Source organism: Nerophis ophidion, linkage group LG12 (genome assembly GCF_033978795.1).
Source record: "Nerophis ophidion isolate RoL-2023_Sa linkage group LG12, RoL_Noph_v1.0, whole genome shotgun sequence".
Lineage (NCBI taxonomy): Eukaryota > Metazoa > Chordata > Actinopteri > Syngnathiformes > Syngnathidae > Nerophis > Nerophis ophidion.
This window is the reverse complement of record NC_084622.1, coordinates 37,079,579-37,102,244: the sequence shown is the minus strand read 5'-3', so window position 1 is coordinate 37,102,244 and position 22,666 is coordinate 37,079,579. Positions and strand designations below refer to the sequence as shown.

Genomic DNA, 22,666 nt, shown 5'->3' with positions numbered 1-22,666 from the left:
CATCAACCCTGCCCATAATGGATGTGCTGCCGGCCACAAAAAAAGTGCATTACATGCTGGTATACAGAGATCAAGGCCGTCATGTAACAAGCCTGCGTACGCAGAAAACCCGCCTATAGCCCTTTTTCACGGCAAAGGTGAGATGTTTCAAGACTGACGACGTGCGGTGGATCACAACAACTACATAGCTGGCCTACGCACATTTCCACAAGCTGTGGATCCTTTAGCGAAACACAGACTGATTGATGTGCCCATCAGAGACATAAGAACAATTACTTGTGCTATTTGGGCTTTGCAACATTTAATAAAAAGGAAAAAGGTTTGAGGCAAGGACCCAAACACATTTTTTGCCAATGCATTTAATGCTTGTTATTTTTTTTTTATATATTTGTGAGGAAATTTATTAATTTAATCCTGGCGATCATTTTGCCACCCATTGCTGTCATTAGTGATCCTGGGACTACTTGGCCATGTCAGGTGCACAGCAGCAGCGGAGACCGTGAAGGATGGTATTTTAATACAATATTGAGTAATCAAACAAGAGTCAACAAGTCTTTCATATCCTTTGTGATATGCTGGCATGTTAACTTTTAAAATATTTCAAATAAATACTTCCCTCATGGACGGTAAGGGGGCACGTTTCTGGGGGCGTGGCTTTCCGCATGAAACTGTAACCTGACTCATGTGAGCAAATGTACAAACATTTTGTTCCAACAATTATTAGACATTTGGGTGATCAGTCACTCACTTCTTCTAAAGTTTGACATATTAGTGTAGTGACTACCTTTTCAAACAGGGTGCAGCACTATTTTCAGTTTTGGCCTCACCCATCTATCTTCTTCTTCACCCTCTTCCTGACACGAACATTTCTTTTTTCTTTTATTTCCGCTTGTGTTCAGTAATCGGACACTTGGCAATGTTAGACTGACAATTGCTTGTTTGTTTCAAAAAGGAGAAAGAAGCACCTCCTACTGACTTGTGATTGGTCAGACTGTGCCCAGCTCAACACATTTTCAATGTTTTGCATATGTATAAGGGGGCGGGGTCTGGGCGTGCCAAGCAGGTGTCTGAGGCAGATTTCAAGTAAATTGCGATGTAAGTAAGAAATGTGCTTGGATTTGTGTGTGCGGACACTTTCACACGTCTGTTTTCTTACTTGCGTACGTCAGTTTCTGGATTTTAGTAGGAACGCCACACAAATCTTTGTACACGAGGACCCAGGTTTATACGCCAAAGCATGTTTTTATTTGGCCTGTGACTGAGAAATCTGTAAGTTTGTACAATGAGGAGTTCTTAAAAGTAAGTTGATACACCTGGAGACCTGCTGCAGATATGGGTACGGCCTGGCGCAAGATTTACACCACGTCACCATCGGTTGGAGTCGGCGCACGTTTTTGTTTAGTGACCTCACTCGACGAACGGTCGGACAAACAAGACTACTCGTCTGTTCACCTCAGACCATATCCGCCTTTTTTATGTCGAATGAGAATTTAATGAGACGCTTGCCTTTAGAGTAGGAGAGGCCCAGTCAATGTGCGAGAGGAAGACAAACTCACCGTTCCAAAAGCGCACGTCTCTCATCCTGGTTGTGTTGTACGGTGGCCTCCAGCACGGCGATCTCTCCCCTGAGCTCGTCCGTCTGCTTGTCGAGCTCTGAGACTCGTCGCTGGCTGCCTTGCCACTCTCTCTTCAGCGTGGCCACGTTTTCATTCAGAGCCGTCAGCTGGACGCCAAGCTTAGCCTCTGCTTCCTCTCCGCGCTTCACCTGCTCTCCCCTGGCTTGCTTTTCAACCGCCTGCCGAGAGGAGGCTGAGGTCACTCCAACCCTCGCTGACATTGAATGACTCCACCTACCAGTTGATCCTGGAGATCCTTGGTTTTGGCGAGGAGCTGCTCTTCTCTCTGGCTCTTGCTGTCCCTGGCGGCCCGGTGTGCTTCCTGTTCTTGTCGGAGGTCACTTTGTGCAGCCTCCACCTGGCCCAGCAGCTCCAGTTTCTGCTGGATCAACAACTGCTTGGCTTCCTGCAACCCATGCAGCTCCTAAAGCACAATATGAAGGATTTGTACAATCGTTCACAGCTGACAGTCAAGACATAGACCTTCCATATTCCTACCTTGTCCTTCTTCTCTGTCAGTGATTTCATCTCTGATGTCAGTCTGCTGTTGTTCTTCTCCAGATTACTTTTGGCTTTCAGCAGCTCCTCCATTTTGTTCCTCTCCTTGTCCAGGTCTTCTTTAACTTGAGCCTATGTCAGCACAGAAACAGGAATGAAACATGTTTTTTAAAAAGTCAAAGCATGTTTTATTCTTTGATGTTTCTCAGGACAATGCGAACATAAATGAAAACAAATATTTCCCTAATTTACTGCTGGGCCAAAGAATAAAATCCTAAAACTAACCACAAGCATCAAAAGCTAATGTTATGCATTGTTTGATGGCAAAAAAAAAAAAATCTACCATAGGATGCTTGCTATGTCATTTTAGCCCATCATTTTCTAAAAATCTACGCAGGAAGTCCTCCGTTTACGAACAAGTTCTGTTCCTACGACACATACAATAAGGGTCTGATTTACTAAAGGTTTGTGTTAAATAAAACAGTGGTCCCCAATCACCGGTCCGGGGCCACACATAAACTATAATCAATTTATAAACTATCGCATTTTCTCCGACTTAACTTTGGCCTGTCCCACTAAACACACCAATAAGCTTAATAGATGTATATTACAGCTCCTTTGTTATAGTACATGGGACAATGCACATTAATGGACATGTAAAATGTTAATGTGCCAGATTGTAGCCATGTAGAGAGCTGGTCCGTGAAAATAATGCATACATTAAACCGGTCTCTGGTGGAAAAAAGGTTGGGGAACCCTGTGCTAAAACAAGCAAACCTTGTATGTTTTACCATATTTGGACGGTCAGAAATAAATGTTCAGCAACATTCTTTTATAATATCAAAGCAGTCGGAAGACTTAAGGGGCTGATTAAAACGAATTCAAATGATGCTTTTTGGGTGTCATTTAATATTTATAATGACATTTTTTTCACATAGAAGATATATTACTAACATATATCCTATATGACAAAGTTCTTGAGGCATGTATTTTTTGCGTCTTGAGAAAGAAAATGTGTCATGAGTCTCTTTGGTTGAAAAAAAAAGAACAGATAAAAAAGTGATGTCATTATGGTGATACTTGGAGAGCCAAGTTTTTTCTGAGGTAGTACTTGGCAAAAAATGTTTGAGAAGCACTGCTCTAGATAATATGTATGGGATATCTTTTAATGTAACTTTTCTGACCGTTTTTTTCAGTGTGTCTGCAAGGTTGTTTGATCCTTGAGACGTTCCCAGGTTTTAAATGAAGCCACACCCCACCCAAAGTATCATAATTTATCTTTTGAAAATGCACACTGTTTAAATATATATCTCCGCTATTATTTCGCTGTCGAAAACAAACTGTTTTTTGGGGGGGTTTTGTCCTGTCCAGCTACTTAGGCAAATCATATAGTTGATGTAAATGCCCATATTTGCTGTACAGATTTAATTTACAAAAGAGAATTGTAGGTAAATGACGCATCAAAAAAAGCTGCTTTTACCAGCATTTATCTCTCTGCATGTTGCAAATCAACATTGTCAAAGTTAATTTGTTAACACATGTGATTAATCCCACCCAAAATATTGTATTAAATCTTGTATAAATGATGATTAATGACAAAATGAATTTTGACCGTGCATGCTCCTTTGCCTTAACCACGGATGGTTACATGAAAGATGGGACAAGTTGTTATACGGTGAATGATCGGGTCAATGCACACGTCAGTGCAAAGATGAGTGAGAATGTTGTTAAATTTCACTTCATAATACAACCAGACTGAACTCTAGATAAAACTGTTAGCTAGTTTTAAACAAATAAATCACAATTGCTATAAATTTCGAAAATGTTCCTGGATGATATTCTGATTATAAAATTACATTTGTGTCAAAATATTGTGTGGTTTTTTTTTTAATTAATTTAAATTATTTGTTGAAGCAATTTACTGCTATTAATCATGATTAATGAAAACTCAAGTGTGTTTGATCTGTGGAAGCGTTCAGAACGATGTCACGACTTGGACTAACAATGGTGCTAAAAAAACAAAACCTGGAGAAACTCTGGCGTCCTTCGGTGACACTTGGCCTTCCCATGGAAACCCACACTGTAAACAAAGGATGTCCAAAGTGTGGGCTAGTGGAATTTTGTGGAGCGGGGACCGCATTTGTGGGCCAGAGGCACAAAAAGGCATAAGGTAACAAGCTAAAAACTAATAACACAAATATCTGTCTTAAATATCTCCATACAACCTTTTTTTTTAGCCTTTTTAATAAATGACATGCACATGCGTCGTGGCCAAATATGCAAATAAGACGACAATGTCCTTTATTCGTCTCACCTGTTGCTTCTGGAGATCTTTCAAAGCCTTTTCCTGCTGCTGAAGTTTTTTGTCTCGACTGCTAACGTCCTGCTCCAGAGAACTGTGACTCTTCTTCAGCTCCTGGATCTGAGTCTCTAGGACTGTCTGATGGGTCTGGTTAGCAGCAAGCTCCTCCTGGTTCAAATGTAGCCTGTCTTCCGCTACCTACACCAAAAGTTAATCTTTAAAAAATCTTTCCTTGTTATCTCCCTAACATGTCTCATTATTCTTTGGCTTTTTAGTTGTCGGCCATGCAACCATTGGGCGGTCCTCATGTCAGTCATGGTAGCACAGCCACAAATAGACTGCAGTACTGTGAGAAAGCCTGTAACGCAGTCATGTGTAAAACCTACTTTGAGGTCTTGGCGTAGTGCTGACACTTCAGAGTCTTTGCCGTAGTAGTCCGACTGGAGCTTAGTGAGGCCTTCTTTACTTTTTTCCAAGGCCTTCTGCAGTTCTTCTGTGCGGTTTTTCTCAGACATCAGTTGTTTGCTGACCTTTGACACCTCCTCCTTGAGCTGGTGTTCTTCCTCCACCTGAAAGTAAATGACAAACATGATTAGCATCCTCCTCCTGTGGAATACAGCTCATGCAGTGCATTTTGTGCCATTAACTCACTTTCTTAGCATTGACTTCCTGCAGCTCAGCCACTTGTCCCATCAGCTTCTTCATGTCTTCCTCAAAGCTTCCTCTTTCCGTTTTTAGTTGACCTAGCAGCTTCTCCACCTTTTGTTCATTTTCCTGCAGCACCTCCTGAGTCTTTGAGTGCTGCTGCTGCAGCAACACCAGTTGTCCTTTCAGCTCCTTCTCTGCCTGACATTTGTGGACGAACAAATCTTCATTTTCTGCTGCACTTTAAGAGAACTTTGATCTTCTTGACGTTACCTGTCTCGTCTGCTCAAGCAGCTCTTTGGAATCCTTCAACGCCTTTGAGACGCTCTCATTATCCCTCAAAAGGTCCTGCTTTGTCTTTTCACTCGACTTCTCCTAAGCAGTGAAAACCCAAACATTGCATTGGTACCTCGACTTAAGAGTGCCCTAAATTAAGAATGTTTTGAGAAGACCGCTGTCTCTCGGTTAATTGTTATGTTTTAAGTTGCAAGCAAAATTTTGAGTTACAAGCATCCCCGTCATGAGTTGATGTAGCAAATGTCACAGTGAACCCCTTAAAACTCGGCGAAAACATATAGTCTTACTCGCTAGCATTAGCTTATCGCTAGACATCGACATAACTTTATTTTCCAACCGTTGAAAGGCAGAAAGCAAGTGTGAAGGACAGTGCTGATAAAAAGAAGTGGATGATCACTGAATTCAAAAAAGAAATCATACAAACCATGACCAAGCATTTTGCCAACGTGACAAAGCAATTTGAGCATATCACTGTTGGTCTGCACCATACTGAAGCAGAATGAGTCTAACGCCAGCCAAGAATGTTAAAAAAATATCTAAACAGTGGATATTTATCCATGAAAATATGGAGAATCTGCTGATGGTGTGTTTCGCGGAGAAACAGCGGGAAGGACATTTACCATAGAAGTCCACTCTCCAAGGTAAAAACTGTACATTATTATTACATTGTTTCATAAAACTATTGTAGTCTTTTTAGTACTACATTCTATTGTTTTGTTTTCTACGATATTTCTTATCTAGTAGTTTGTTTTTCTTCTTGAAAAGCATGTCACATGTTAAAATTGTGCTGTTTTGGGTGGAGGGCAAACACCAATTAAACTGATTTTAATTCCTTTCACTGTGAGATGTTGATTTGAGGTGCAAGTGTTTTAGTTAAGAGGTACATTACAGAACCAATTAAGCTTGTGACTTGGTACTGTACAGAGCATTACTCTTTCCTCATGTATTTTAAAAATATGCTTCTCTCCTAGGGCCAAGCAAACAAAATGACAACACTTTACCATCCAACATTTAAGGTGTTGCTCTGGCCTGCATGCTTCATCTTGTCCCAGTCTGCCAAACAAAAACAAATTAATAAGCAAGCAAGAACCAACCTTTTCCTCCATGGCTCCCTTATGATTCTTTCTCTCTGTGTCCAGTTGACTCTGACATTCCTTCAGGGCTTTTCTGGTCTTGCCGAGACTTTCCTGAGTGGAGACCAGTTCCTTCTTGTGAGCCTCTTTCTCCTGCTGGGCCTTCTGGAAGTCTGCAGCCAGACTCTGTGCCTTCTTCTCCAACTCTGCATGCTGAGTCTTCCCTTCCTGGGTCAGCTTGACCACACTGAGCTTGAGGGCACCTTTCTCCTGCTCACAGCTCTCCAACTGTTTACGGATGTCACTCAAAGAGGAAGTCTTGGTCCCTATTTCCTCTTGCAGGGTGACATTTCTAAATAGCATACGGTAGTGTAAGTTGTTTGAATGAAATGGAAAGGGCAACAGAATCGTCATTGAACTACACATTCACAACATTCCACCGGTCTCCTTTTAGGATTGATTTGTTGCTGTATCATTTGAATTAGTTGAAACAATGTCACAACATTCTCTATCTTGTATTACTGATGGCACCTTTAAGCTTTCCAGCACAACCCATAGATTCCCGGTGAGTATAATTTAATGCTTTGTGCTGGCTGATTCACTTAGAAAAAATTGACTGTGTCTAATATATCCTGAGCCAATCTTTTCACGAGAGCGCCAAAAATTTGCCCAAAATATGGTCATTCAATATCTATGGGATCAATACAGCATATATATTAATTTGTTGATATGATATAGATATAATTTACATTTACACCGATATTAGTACCAGATCGGTATTTCTGAAACAGTCCCGGTACATAAATGTTTCCTGAACAAATACTAAAAATTTTTTTATAAAAATACAATACCGATAAGTTTAAAAAAACACATTTTTATTTGTAAGGCTTTCGTGATGTACAAGTCACATATCATATTATTCATGAATTTTTTTAAGTAAAAGGATAAAAATAAGGTTTTGGTTACTATTCAAGTTATAAATGCTCCCTCTTGTGGGAGGTGAATAAAAAAAAAATTAAAAGTAATATAATTACGTAAACAATATGAATGAATAAATAAGGAATACATTCAGCAATATGGAATACAAAACACAACATGTCATAATTATCACAGTGAAATCCAAATAATTACAAAACACAGCGAATATGCAAAAAACATGCCCATTTTAAGCTACTTTACTAAGAACCTTACTATTTTAGAAGGACTGGTGTTTAGGGTTCTTGTGTGTTTTGACGAGAGATGAGGCTGTGTTTCGGAAAAAAAGTACTTATCAAGTTCCTGCCTGCTGTCCTTTCTTCACATCAAGTTTGCTCATCATCATCACCTTACAAGACCCTCAGTGACACTTGTGTTGTGGAAGTTCAGAGCTTCGAGAGATTTTTGACCAACTAACTCACCCTAAAACCGTGATTGGTGCACAATGAGGAAGTTTTGTGTTGTGACGAGTTCTGGATGTGGTGAAATGTTTGTGTGGTGTCGGATATGATGACTGCTGTTAGCATGTTTTGTCTGGATAGCTGCACTATTGTCAATGCATCAATAGTTACTCCTTTTATCCTTGTTACTGCAGTGCACACTCATAGTAGTGCCATTAAGGAACCAAGTTTGTTTAGACATCCTTAGATCTGACATAATACTAAGTTTGAAACACCCATCAATAGTCATTGTGTTGCACGTAAAAATATTTTTACCTCTAATAAAAATGAATATACAAGTTTAGTGTATCCCACCTTGCTTTTTCCTTGTCCAGAAAGTTCTGGAGCTCCTTAGCTTTCTGTTTGACCTGCGATGCTCCCTTGTGCAGATCCTGTACTTCTTGCTGTGCCTGCTCCCGTGCAGCTTGCACATCCCCTATCTGTATCTCCAGTTTCTGACAAATAAACACATTTGTTTTAACTTCAATGTTCAAACTTTACAGCTGTTTAAGTGTTCATGAATTTATGAAAAGATTGAACCCTGACCCTATTGAGCCCTTCCAGCTTTTCTGCATGCTGCTCCGAGGCCAGAAGTTTATCTTTGTGCTCCTTCAAGGAAGCTTCCAGCTGAGTGCATTGCTCCTGCCGTTCCTTGAGCCTCTGTGCCTGCTCTTCCATGATTTTTTCTACTTTATTCAGCTCCTGCAAGAGGCAGGATGTACAACTAGGATATTATCCCAAAACCTTATTTTAAATATTTTTATTTAAAAACCTAAATATGTTACCTGCTGCTTATCCTGTAGTGCATGCTGAGCAGATTCCAGGTTGTTGTCTAGGTTGGCCTTCTGTGCAGCCTTTGCGGCTTCTGTGGACAGCAACATCTCCGTTTTTGCCTTCAGCTGGTGGAAAAAACACACCAAAGGTCAGAAATGGGAATTTGTCTCTTGAGAACAAAAAGTATTTCAGGGGAATCCTATTATGCAAAACCCACTTTCAATATCTATTAGTACCCGTTTTTTGTATTAGGGATCAGCATAAGTACCATAAATTCTAAAGATACTTTTAAAATGATAAAAAAATGCTTCGAAGATACGGCTAATGGAAGTCAACGTTGTGGCCTTCAAAGCCCTCCCCGCCCCCATCAACGATTTGTATACACACTGCAAGTGTATATATAACGTAGTAACAGATACGTCCATAACAATAAGTAATATGTGCAATATTTACCATATTTTGGTAATTTTATGCATTACCGGAACTTATTTCCTCGGGGCATTCATTTCCTTTTCCATAACATCGCACTTATAAATAATAATAAATGGGTTGTACTTGTATAGCGCTTTTCTACCTTCAAGGTACTCAAAGCGCTTTGACACTACTTCCACATTTACCCGTTCACACACTGATGGGAGGGAGCTGCCATGCAAGGCACTAACCAGCACCCATCAGGAGCAAGGGTGAAGTGTCTTGCTCAGGACACAACGGATGTGACGAGGTTGGTATTAGGTGGGATTTGAACCAGGGACCCTCGGGTTGCGGACGGCCACTCTACCACTGCGCCACGCCGTCCCAAATTGTGTGTTCTTACTTCCGGATACAAACGTGAGTGTGTTCTAATCATGTTAGACTTAGTACTGGACAAAGACGACTATTTTTTGACAAATGAGGATTCACAACCTTATCTTTTTGAAGCTGAATATACAGAGGATGAATTACTGCATCGAGAAGCAAGTACGAAGAGAGGGTGAACCGTTGGAGAAGACGAAAGTCAAGAGAGTGAGGTCGACGTGACTTTGACAGGGTAAATGTGGAACTTGGAGCCATGTTATTCTTAATGGCGTGCTTACCCAAAGTCAACTTGAAAAAACTTCCCCGGCCAGATGGACCAAACGCACACAATGAGTGAGTCACTTTAGTATTGATCATGAGACACGTAGCACGTCATGCATGTTATTACAACTACAGTACATACGCAGTCAAGCTAGCTGTGTGGAAACAAAACATTAAATGTGGGCTAATACTTTACAGATACTGTAATGTGATTGTCCATGATTTTCAGTCAGTACAGATTGGTGTCCTATTGCATTGTGTTATTGATTACAAACTCAAACGTGATTTAGCTGGTGATGTAAAGGCTCGGTTATCTCTCGCCATAGCTATCTCATGGCTAATACCGTAGCACACAGAGGCGTTTATACGCTAGAAAAAGAGTACCTCAGTGTTTGCTGTTAAAATAACAATGATGCTATAGTTTGACTATTATACAGGGTACAGATTGTGAATTAAGTAATGTTTGCGTTTTTTAGATGCATTTTTTAAGGGATTTAGAGGTAGAATGGATTGCTCACATTAGCTGCATTGCATCGCCACCAAGAATGAGCCAATTTTTAACGTGGTAGAATGCAAAAAAAATGACCTTTGTCTTCCAAAATGACTGTGAAAATTCTACAAGAAAGTGAGTACAGTTCCCCTCTAAATGTAAAAAAAAAAAAAAAATCACAATATGACCCCTTTAAAGAATAAAAATACATTGCATTACTAGCAGGAATAGGAGTCTACCTGAGAGTCCAGCTGGGTCACCTTGTCCTTGCTGTCTTCCAGCTGAGCGGTGATCTCAGTGACAGAAGTCTCCAGCGTGTGGGCTCGATCCTGTGAAGAACGCAGGAGAGTTTTTTGCTCCTGAACTTGTTTGTGTAGGTTATCCTGGGCTTGTTTGTTGCTCTCAGATTGGTTCTTCAACTTGTCTGTCAACTGGGATACCTTAATATTGCACACAAGACAAACTGTTATTCACTGACCAGACAGTTCTTAAGGTACAACTGTAAAAAACCTAAACTGTATTACACTGCAGCGTGTACAGGTATATCAGGGATCCCCAAACTTTTTGACTCGGGGGCTGCATTGGGTTAAAAAAATTTGGCTGGGCCGGGCTTTAATATATATGCGCAATGTCACGTTATCAATGGGAAAATACATTTTTAGACAATATGATTTGCCTGAACGGCGAGGAGACACCAAGAGTAACGTGCCGTAGTTTGGGGACCCCTGGTGAAATAAATCAGTCCATTCAGATTTAGTAGGCTTTTTTTGTGATAGTAAAATGCCTGAATTTGCGGCACCTTTTTCAGAAAGATGAGGCAAAATTGCGTTGTGATTTTTTTTTTGTTTAAGTGTTCTTTCTAAACTTAACCTCAAAGCACTGGATTGCAACACAAATTAAAAAACAACACTAAATTGGCCCTAGTGTGTGAATGTGAGTGTGAATGGTTGTTTGTCCATCTGTGTTGGCCCTGCGATGAAGTGTTGATTTGCCATCTGCTTCTCTATTTAAATAGTACAAATTCAACAACATGTAGGGGGAAAAAGGTCACAATGGAAAGAGATACAATGTTTGGTCTACATTGAGATCACATGTATAAAACTCATAAAATGAATATGATCTAAACAAAAGAGTAAAAATGTCTATGGCAGACATAGCACTATGACCTACCGGGTTTCTCCCACATCTGACGGGTAATATGTTTTAGTGTTAACTCACTTGTTCTTGTAGTGTGTGATTTTTCTCTTTGAGTTGGTTAAGCAAAGCAGTCTCTCCCTCTCCAGCTTGGATCTTGGCACACAAATCTTCTCTTTCGGCTTCCAGCTGGCTCACGATCTCCTTACCCTTCTGGAGCAGAGCTTCCAGATTTTGAATCTTCTGGTCCTTATCTCCAATCTGGCGCAACACCTGCTCCAGGTCGTTCTACCGCGAGAGAACAAGGTCACACAACGGCATGTAAGGTACTTTGTTTTATGTTAAAAGTGAATCCAGTCACAAAAGGAAACTACAAGTACTAGCAAAAAAAAAAAAATCTAAATTTTGCTTCAGTCTTACAGAGACTGTTAATTTTATTAAAATATGTGTTAGCTTTACCTGAGACTCGCGTAGTTTACCGTTGGTATTCTGCTGTAGTGCCAGCAGTTCCTGATGCTGCTGCTTGGCTTTCTCCAGCTGGTGCTGCAGGTCTGTGTTCTTACTGGCACTTTCCTTCATCTAAAACAAATAAAACAGCATTCTTAGTATTGCAAATGTACTTTCTTCATTCATGTAACCTGTTCTTCAGTCGTACTACACCTGTAGTGTACTGTAAGTTTAGGCCACTCATTTTAGAAATAATTTCAATAAAAATAAAGCACATTTACATAATTTAAAAGGTGAACCTTACATCATCAAACACAATCAGTTTCAGCTTTAGTCTTAAGGTCATCATCTTTACTGACATCAAGTCCATCCATTGATTGTTTTTTTTAGTTTTTTTCAAACATGCATACAAGGTTACATTAGTTTGCTGCCCTCTCCTGGCAGTTGTCCCACATAATATTGGTTATGTTACATGTTTGAGAGTTTAATGTGTGGCGCATTAGGAGACTACCCCAGTATTGCAAAGTCAGTAGTCATATCTTCACTTACACCAGTGCTTATCAATTATTTTTATCATGACCCACATGGAGACATAATTTTTTTCACGATCCCCCCAAATTGAAATCCAATTGAAAACCCGATAATTTTTATTTATTTACCGCTCTTTTAAGTTGCTGGTAGCAGCACTTACATGTCACTGAGCTAAAGACTTGTGTATTGTTTTCACACGCCCCATGGACACCTATTACTGCACATCCCCCTTGGGGAGGCCCAAACCAATATTTGAGAAGCACTGACTTACACAGAGTTTGGTGACTACATGCCTGTAAGTAATTATGAATTATTGGTTAAAATGTTTTCAAATAATTGCGACGCAAATTGTTAGTATCACGCTGTCAGCTTTTTTCCTTAAAAGTAAAATTGCTTTTTTCAATTCATACAAGGCCGTGTTGATGATTTAACATGCTTTTTACATGTTTTTGCATTTTATGTGTGTATTATTATACCAGTACTTTGATTTATGTCCTTAGTTTTACAGTTATTGCATTTTGAGGCAATCAATAAACCTCAACTTGGAAGTTTTCTTTCTTCATCTTCATTTGGGGCGGTATAGCTCAGTTGGTAGAGTGGCCGTGCCAGCAACTTGAGGGTTGCCGGTTGGATCCCCGCTTCCGCCATCCGTCACTGCCGTTGTGTCCTTGGACAAGACACTTTACCCCCCCCTGCTCCCAGTACAACCCACACTTGTTTAAATGTAACTTAGATATTGGGTTTCCAAATGTAAAGCGCTTTCAGTCACTAGAGAAAAGCGCTACATGAATATAATTCCCTTCACTTCACTGTTACCCTATCTGCCAATATAAAAACTAACATTTGGGGGTGGGGGACATGTCTGACAAAGTAGGAAGAAGCATAGCTTATTTAGTTGCCCATTCTCTGTATCACAGCAATCGCTGATTAGACTTGTTCACCCCCTGTTTTGAATATACACCACTTGCAATAGCTACAATAAAGTCAGAAATGCACCACTACCTCAAAAGGCTAAAGTTCATGTCTACCTGTTCTTCAGCACGGGAGAGTTTAAGCTGCAGGTCAGCTGCTTGCTGCTCTCGGTCCTTCAGTTTCTCCCCAGACAGCTGCCTCTGTTCTTTTAGACGACCTTGGAGTTCTCCCACTTGCCTCTCTGCCTCCAGTAGTTTTGCATGCAGCTAGAAATAACACATGATGAGAGAAGATGATTTTGTCTCAAAAGAAAAGACTGCTTTAAAGACACTTCAGGCAATGTGCCGTTTTTGAAGAAGCTTGCAGTGGCCAACCAATGATCATGGATTGGACTCACCTGACTGATTTCAGTCTGCTGGTGAGCACCTTGGTTGTCCTTCTCTTCCCTCTGCTGCTCCAACTGCTTCCTCTCAACCTTCATTTCTGCATGTTTCACCTCCAGCTCGGTGATCTCTCCCTTCAATTTGGCCACCTCTTCAGCTTTCTCTCCCAGCTCTACATGGGCCTTGTGCATGGACTCCTCTAACCCGGTGGCTTTGGTCTGCAGCTCCAAGATCGCTTGCTCTTTTTCTCTCAGGCTTTCTTGACCTGCCTTTCTGGCAGCCTTTTCAGTCTTTAGTTTTTCCTCCATCTCCTGATACTTCTTCTCTTTGTGTGCAAGCTTTTCAGAAAGACTCTAGAGGAATAAGGGAGACCGAATGAGATGGGTTGTGTCATTACAATGCTAGAATAAGCTAACATTGAACACAAGTTAAAGCCATAGAGAAAAATGTAACAAAACAAAAATGAAAATAAATGTGAGCTGATGCCCAAAGAAATGGAAGTAATCATAAAAATGTGTGTTCATATTAGGGTTATTTGGTATAACGGTACTAATAAAGTACCGCAATACTAATTGATTTCAATCGGTACTATATTGCCTTTGGAAAGTACCGGTACCGTCATTTCATCTGAATGCCTGCTGTGTGGCGAGGACTACAGAGCGAGGCGCAAGATGTTGAGTGTGTCAAAACGCACACACAAAGTGCATACTTTGAAAAGACAATTCTACTGATTAATAAAGAGGGTGCGTGAAGTGCAATATGGAGGTATTTGGGCTTCAGAACTCACGGTAAAGGTTACGCTTCAAACAAGAAAGTCTGATCGAAGTGGTTCAAAAAAGCAATAAAGTCAGGGGAAAAAAGAAAGTGTGCGGAAAAAAATGGCTCTTAAAATATCACTGTTATTATCTTATGGAATACAATTGGACCATGCCTGTGGCTGCAGAGATCACTTTGAATATGTTTGGGTGAACATTTCATTTGATGGAGAAACTTTCTGTAATGCAATCAAGTTTATTCTCTACTATTTCAGTAGTGTTAGAGAGCAGAACTAAACGTAAACAAAGGACAAGAGATTGCATTAGTTTGTATTTTTTAGTGGTTGCTATGCCTAAAAGTAACTACGAACTAACATCAAATTAAGTTTTAGTAATAATTATTGTAATTGTTGGTCAAACCCACTGTATTTTCATTGTTGATTTTCATATCAGAAACTAAAGCTTAATCGTGCAAAAAATCCAAGTGAAGTGAATTATATTTATATAGCGCTTTTTCTCTAATGACTCAAAGCGCTTTACATAGTGAAACCCAATATCTAATTTTTACATTTAAACCAGTGTGGGTGGCACTGGGAGCAGATGGGTAAAGTGTCTTGCCCAAGGACACAACGGCAATGAATAGGATGGTGGAAGCGGGGATCGAACCTGCAACCCTCAAGTTGCTGGCACGGCCGCTCTACCAACCGAGCTATACCGCCCAAAGTGCTTTATTTGTCACAGATGACCACAACTTCTTTAGTGCCATTTGTTATTTAACAAGAAAATATCCTTAAAAGTTTTAATAAAATAGATGAATACATCTCTCGTAGGTTCAACAGCTTAGACTGAATCTTGATATCGCAAGCAAACATTGGACATCTATAGCTAATAATGATAAAATATAAACTTCACACTAGGGCTGGGCGATATATGGATATACGCGATATATCGCGGGTTTGTCTCTGTGCGATATAGAAAATGACTATATCGTGATATTCGAGTATACGTTCTCACGCAGTTGCTTTTACCTGCGGAATCACATTACAGGATCTTCTTGCTCTTTCCTGTCGCTCCTTCTCACAGACAAGCAGGCACACCTTATTACATACGTCACATACTATCACGTCATATGTCACATACATATACGCCCTCGCGGAGCAGAGAGGTAGCAGCATGGGTAACGTTAGCTGTGATGCTAGCAGAGCCGTGCGAGTGGTAATACGAGAGAAAGAAGGTGCGAATGAAGGAAGAATTAATTCCCAAGAAAAACTGCAGGGGTTCCATCGTCTGGCGGTGGTTTAGCTTCAAGTGGGAATATGTCGAACAGACAACCGTAATAAGTAAAGCATGCGGCACAAGCGTTGCCATAAAAAGTAGCATCCCTGCTAATATGTAGCATCATTTGAAAAGTCACCTGCTAGAGAAAGAAGAGAATTTCATAATGTCCGTAGTAACCTACCACATAGCGAAGGATGAATACTATTTGATTTCCTATTATGCAGGTAATTTTTATTTGACACTTAAAATGTCTGACAATCTTGCACTTTCTGTTTTGGAAATGACATGAACGTTTGTGGCATTGCTTAATAACTGTTTAACAAATACAGTTTTGGTCAATTGACTTAGTTGTGATTTCCCTCTCTGCATGAAAGTTTAAAAGGAGCATATATTAATGCAGTAAGAAGAAGAATTTTTTAATTGAGACACATAGAATCATCATACTACTGTGATTATATGCATCAAGTGTTCATTCAAGGCCAAGGCAAAATATCGTATATCGCTATATGACCTAAAAATATCGAAATATTAGAAAAAAGCCTCACGGTGGAAGAGGGGTTAGTGCGTCTGCCTCACAATACGAAGGTCCTGAGTAGTCAGGGTTCAATCCCGGGCTTGGGATCTTTCTGTGTGGAGTTTGCATGTTCTCCCCGTGAATGTGTGGGTTCCCTCTGGGTACTCCGGCTTCCTCCCACTTCCAAAGACATGCACCTGGGAATAGGTTGATTGGCAACACTAAATTGGCCCTAGTGTGTGAATGTGAGTATGAATGTTGTCTGTCTATCTGTGTTGGCCCTGCAATGAGGTGGCGACTTGTCCAGGGTGTACCCCGCCTTCTGCCCGATTGTAGCTGAGATAGGCACCAGCGCCCCCCGCAAACCCAAAGGGAATAAGCGGTAGAAAATGGATGGATGGATAAAAAAAAAGGCCATATCGCCCAGCCCTACTACACACCATAAAAACCATCCAGACATGAATTGAAGACTAGACTTATATTTGTAGCAAGAAATCAACTGCAAATCATTAAAGTCACGATCACAGCAGCACGGCACTCGTCAATCAAATACATTATTTAGAGATGGACGAATAAATCAAATATTGTCTTTCACTGGATAATGTTTGTAGACCCTCCACATGTAAAGACATGATGTGCCTCCAATTTTTCCTTCATTAAAGCCTTGTGAGGGTCAAATGAGGTGAGGTCATAGCAAGCAGTAACAAAAATGATTTTTTTTAAAGAGGGTATAAATCCACTCCATCCCATTTTGAATATTTATTTCATGATCGCTTATATATTTGCCTTTAAACCTTCCAAAATACGCCCGAATCTGCACTTATGAAGGTAAATAAACAGTAGCCTAATGGGAATCTAGACCATCGCCTGAAACCCAGAAGTGCCTCTAGGTCACATGTTTGCAACCCAGCAATACAGTGATAATATCGTATCGTGAGATTTTGATACTGATACATCCTTACTAAAACGATTACGGAAGTCTCTAGAAACTTGAAAAATTCTCAACAAAGTACATTGTACAATAGGCAGCAACAATTAATAAATATGGCACATAATGACTAATAACACATATTTGTTTTAAAATGTGTGTATTTTTTTGTTGTTGTCTTTTTAAAGAAATTATATCAAATAAAATATATATGAAATATACCCCACACACCGAGCCACTTAGGAACTAATTCAAGGTTAACACTTTGACATTATATCATAGATGTAATTTATGCATTATTATGAAACATGTGTACAGTATTGTTTCTTCCAAATTCACCTAAAATAAGCTGCCAGGAAGAATAGCCTTCTGCTAACTATGGAAAAGAACAAGCATCTGACGCTTCAACACTCAAGTGTAAAATGCTTGTATGGCATTTCTAAAAGGGAAGGTTTTACAACAGCAGCAGGCTTGGAATAACATGGTATGTGTCCAGCATTTGCCTTGATGTCAGCTCTGGCTGTACACTTGGCAACAAAATAAGTGTTACCTTTAAAGCGTGCTGTTAACTAGGGAGCGCGACAAAACTATGTACTGTTTTTTCTTCTCCGTTTTCCACAGAATGTTCTTCCTGTTTTGTTGGCCTTGCTAATTAAATATTATCCTGGCTGATGTGTGAAAGTGCTTACTGTAACACACATCTTACTCCATTTAGTTGTTACTGTTGATGTGCAGGTTACCTGACTTTGCTGTTGGACATTATTCAGGTCACTCTGTAGCTGGTGGATCTGTTGTGTGTAGACCGCTGCTTCCTGTGGACCCTTCTGCAGCTCTGCTCTCAGTTGGGATATGGTCATCTGAAGGAAAGTTTGGAGGGTTACATTAAAAGCTTTTTCACCTGACACCTCAAGGGCGGTCTAGAATTAATTCACACGTGTCCCTCATGAATAAACCCTATCGCATAAAAAATTATGTAAAAACAAAAAAAAAGTATTAAATATTCCACGTTAATATATGTTTGGTGCAAGAGGTGGACCCAACAATGCTAAAATATATATCTACATACATACATTTTTTTTAAAACATACTTGGCATTATCTACAATCAACAATCAACGCTTATCTTTTAGTAAAAAGGAACCCTTAGAAGAGAAATATTAGATATTTAGAGAGATATTTTGCTGTAAGCTTGAAATAGGAAAACGTTATGGTGTACAAATATAAGACCAAAATAAATAGCCGCCGAACCATGAAGAAGAAATCGCGGCCACCATTTAATTTTAAAAGGGACATTTGTGTACAGATAATAAGTGGGACAATTCTAAAAAAAAAGAACTCTGATATGCGGCCACAAACCATGTAAACTTGTATGATGACCCTCCCAATTTAAGATTCCAAATCGAGAATCGTTAAGAACGCAAATCAAAACAAGGGACCAAAATCGGAACCTAAAACGTTAAAAATCAAACGATGCCCAACAATAATAATAAGATACACATGGGATCAAAATTGCCATTTTTAATGGCCTTCCACAGAATATTCTTTATAATTATGAAAAAATGTGTCGATTTGTGTACAGTTTTGCCATGTTTTTTATAGGACATAATTAATATTCTGAGGCAAGTTTAACCAATCTTCATTCAACACAGTCAACAAGATTTGAAAATTTTAAAAAACAAAAAACAAAACAAATGAATGGCACAAGATTTCTAAACTGTTAAAGAACATAAAACGACAACTTTGGACACAGAAATAGGAAACATACTAGCGCAAATTTTTTTTCTAAAACTTTAAAGTCAAATTGTCTTTACCTCCAATTTACAAATCTTGGGGAAAGAATGAAAGTCGGAGCGGAGTTCAGTATGTGGAGGCAGACGAAGAGGGGGAGGAAAACAGACAGACAAAGGTAAGCCACATTAGTCACAGCCAACTGCCTCACAGAACTAAATGCAACTCAGAGAAGTCACTTTACATCAAAAAGAAGAATAAACTATGATATAATTCGGTGGGATACACGGTTGTGAAATTTAAAAATCTTGTCTTGATTCTCTTTTTTTTTTGTAGAAGTCACATCAAGCATAATAATAACATTTCTGTTAATAATTTGCTCTTTATATTCTAATTGAAGAAAAAGACTCAATATCAAATGCATGGTCATAGACAGCTATGGCGCATCCTTCTTGATTTCGTCATGCATTCGTCATGTGTTTTGATTTGCTGAATTTGTTAACCCTTGTTAAGAAAGCGCCTGAGAATATACTTTGGACTGTGTTTCTCCTTCCACTGCCAGGCATTACGATATCATAACTTTTGGCTAAAGCACGATTGCAAAAGCCACGACAAATACAAAGGCCACAACTCGATGATAAAGCCAATACACAACCTTACATCACAAAAGACGCAGCCGACACAACAGAAGTGACAGAGGTGCAAGTTACCGCAACGTACAGACTCGTAACGCCAAGAGAAGTCATTTGATTTGATCATTAAGCAGGAAAAAATACTCTTAACATTTTATGGAAAATTGTTTGAATGTTGAAAACGTGAACAGTTAATTCAACCTAAAGAGTTGGTTGCACTTTTGTCACATAAGATGTGAATGCATTGGCCATTAATGGGTTTTACTTGCATGTTTGTGTTCATAAGTAATTTATACCTGATTCGCTACTTAACGCCCTTATAAGAAATGTAGGAAAAATTCACCTGCAGTGTCCAGTATACCGTATGTACTTAAAAGTCACACTGGTTAATTTTTTGAAAAAAAAAATTACTGAATCGATTCAAACTCTTTGAATCGTTTAGGATTATATCTTTCTAAAAAAAAATATTGTCCCTGAATCGTATCAGCAAACACAAATATCGAATTAAACCTTTGTTAAAAATAATCGTTACACTCCTACTCTTAATTTTTCAATTTGTCATACACAGAGCAAATCTTCGGCTACTTGAAAGAAAAAGTACAATGGATGACTTAAAGAGGAACTGCACTTTTTTTGTTATTGTGCCTATCACTTACAGTTATTATGTGAGACAAGCGCACGTGTTTCTCTTTTTTTTATGTTCCCCTTTAAGAACAATTGAAGTGAAATGGGGCGCAGTAACAAATGTAATATATTGCATCCATCTCACCTCTGAGGTAGTGAAATTAGCCTGGAGTTTCTCATAGTGGTTTCTGAGGCGCTCTGACTCCTCCTCCCTCTCACGGGTCATACTGTCCATCAGTGTTTGAACCTGCACAAGCTCCCTCTGCAATACCTCGACATCCTCCACTCCGGGCCGCTGCAGCTGGAAGGTAAGGCCAGAAGCAGTTGGTACACTCACAGGAATACAGTACATAGGAGATTAAACTAGGGATGTTCCAATCAGGGTTTTATGCTGCTAATTCCCATACCGATCATCCAAGACTGAGGTTGCCCAACTCCAATAGGGATCACATGTATTAACTGTAAATCCATCCATCCGTTTTCTACCGCTTATTCCCTTTTGGGGTCGCGGGGGCGCTGGCGCCTATCTCAGCTACAATCGGGCGGAAGGCGGGGTACACCCTGGACAAGTCGCCACCTCATCGCAGGGCCAACACAGATAGACAGACAACATTCACACTCACATTCACACACTAGGGCCAATTTAGTGTTGCCAATCAACCTATCCCCGGGTGCATGTCTTTGGAGGTGGGAGGAAGCCGGAGTACCCGGAGGGAACCCACGGATTCACGGGGAGAAGATGCAAACTCCACACAGAAAGATCCCGAGCCTGGATTTGAACCCAGGACTGCAGGACCTTCGTATTGTGAGGCAGACGCACTAACCCCTCTTCCACCGTGATGTTTTAATTTATTTATGGTGAGTGTTATTGACAGTGTAACAATCGCTACATTTTTCTTTGTTTCTTGCATTGCATAAAGAGAGCACAGTACCAGGTCAAATTCCTTATGTGTTAAACATACATAGCCAAAAAATAGGATTCTAGTCCTAAATATCAACACTGTATTTAAATTAATTTCTAATTTTCTCTTATGACATACAAATTGTTTGAGCAAAGGTAATCACTAATACACAATAACTAAAAATGAAAGAATCCAAAACTACTATTTATTGCTCATTTGCATCCTTTGGTTTTTGCCCACAATATCTTCCTGTGCTCAGGGAATTATTCCCAAAAGTTTGCAAACATTGCCAAAAAAAAGAAAATAGCGATATACCGTATTTTTCGGACTATAAGTCGCAGTTTTTTTTTTATAGTTTGGCCGGGGGTGCGACATATACTCCGGAGCAATTTGTGTGAAATTATGAACACGTTACCGTAAAATATCAAATAATATTATTTATCTCATTCGCGGAAAAGACGAAGAAAACGTCAGCAATCGTCACACACACGTCAGCAATCGTCACACACACGTCAGCAATCGTCACACACACGTCAACCAATAACAATTCGGCGGGGGAGGGTCAAGGCAGAAGTGCATTGTGGATCATGGAATGCTAACTGCTATATGCTACTGCCGTAGCTATTAAAATGGATCATTTCATCGTTGGCGGTAACGCATAAAAACTGAGAAGGGCTGAACAAAAATTGGACCGAAAAGGAAATCATGTACTGCAGATTACAAGCTGGACGTAGTGAAATATGCAGCAGAAAACGACAAGAGGAAGCGGCGCATACCTTTGGAGTTGGCAGAGTTGTTTAGAAGCAAAATCGAGGAAGAAGATTTCATCGGATATCAATTAGGAGTGACAGATTGTTTGGTAAACGTATAGCATGTTCTTTATGTTATAGTTATTTGAATGACTCTTACCATAATATGTTACGTTAACATACCAGGCACCTTCTCAGTTGGTTATTTATGTGTCATATAACGTACACTTATTCAACCCGTTGTTCACTATTATTTATTTATTTTAAATTGCCTTTCAAATGTCTATTCTTGGTGTTGGATTTTATCAAATAAATTTCCCCCAAAAATGCGACTTATACTCCAGTGCGACGTATATGTATTTTTCCTTCTTTATTATGCATTTTTGGCCGGTCCGTATACTCCGGAGCGACTTATTATCCGAAAAATACGGTAATCACTTTAGTATCATTCATACTGTGTGTATTGATACTACTACTGATACCCTTTTATATCGACACTACCAATTTATCAATCAATGCGCCCTCCTCTTAAATGTCGTTTTCTGACTGTGACTATTCTGACACACCAACAGTTGTTGTTGTATTATCCTCTCTCTAGAGTCTTGTTTAAATCTAATTGTATTGCATGTTTTCCCCGTGACTGCGCTGGTTCCCTCCGGGCACTCTGGCTTCCTTCCACCTGCAAAGACATGCACTTGGGGATAGATTGATTGGCAACACCATATTGGCCTTAGTGTGTGAATGTGAGAGTGGTAGAAAATTGATATGAAAATGTCATACCACTGTTATGGTTAATGATGTTAACTTCTTGTTAATAATGGCTGACTCTCTGCTGTAATGTGGTTCATCTACACTTCTTAAAAAGTTTACTAAGTTCTTTAGTGTTGTTTAAAGCTAGCTTTGCAGTCGCTTGTCAACCGGGGGACTAAAAGTAAATAAAGAATCACCCAGAAGGGATCGGCGTCTATGATCGGCATTGAAAAG

At 39.7% G+C, this 22,666-nt stretch overlaps 1 protein-coding gene across 3 annotated transcripts in view; it reads right to left on the bottom strand.

Annotated features, from left to right (window-relative positions):
- Nucleotides 1-22,666, bottom strand: part of eea1 (early endosome antigen 1) — a 35,377-nt gene that overhangs the window by 6,671 nt on the left and 6,040 nt on the right. For 2 of the 3 annotated variants that reach the window (XM_061917508.1, XM_061917510.1), the window contains 19 exons: nucleotides 20,177-20,332; nucleotides 18,859-18,873; nucleotides 17,789-17,905; nucleotides 13,588-13,926; nucleotides 13,307-13,456; nucleotides 11,760-11,879; nucleotides 11,385-11,588; nucleotides 10,406-10,606; nucleotides 8,632-8,745; nucleotides 8,393-8,548; nucleotides 8,162-8,301; nucleotides 6,453-6,783; nucleotides 5,335-5,436; nucleotides 5,068-5,262; nucleotides 4,803-4,985; nucleotides 4,429-4,614; nucleotides 2,115-2,246; nucleotides 1,855-2,040; nucleotides 1,557-1,795 (listed from right to left, as the gene is read on the bottom strand). In XM_061917508.1, the coding sequence (XP_061773492.1) occupies nucleotides 1,557-1,795; nucleotides 1,855-2,040; nucleotides 2,115-2,246; nucleotides 4,429-4,614; nucleotides 4,803-4,985; nucleotides 5,068-5,262; nucleotides 5,335-5,436; nucleotides 6,453-6,783; nucleotides 8,162-8,301; nucleotides 8,393-8,548; nucleotides 8,632-8,745; nucleotides 10,406-10,606; nucleotides 11,385-11,588; nucleotides 11,760-11,879; nucleotides 13,307-13,456; nucleotides 13,588-13,926; nucleotides 17,789-17,905; nucleotides 18,859-18,873; nucleotides 20,177-20,332 (3,266 nt within the window). The remainder of the gene's footprint in view (nucleotides 1-1,556; nucleotides 1,796-1,854; nucleotides 2,041-2,114; nucleotides 2,247-4,428; nucleotides 4,615-4,802; nucleotides 4,986-5,067; nucleotides 5,263-5,334; nucleotides 5,437-6,452; nucleotides 6,784-8,161; nucleotides 8,302-8,392; nucleotides 8,549-8,631; nucleotides 8,746-10,405; nucleotides 10,607-11,384; nucleotides 11,589-11,759; nucleotides 11,880-13,306; nucleotides 13,457-13,587; nucleotides 13,927-17,788; nucleotides 17,906-18,858; nucleotides 18,874-20,176; nucleotides 20,333-22,666) is intronic. The other variant, XM_061917509.1, reaches the window with a different exon arrangement.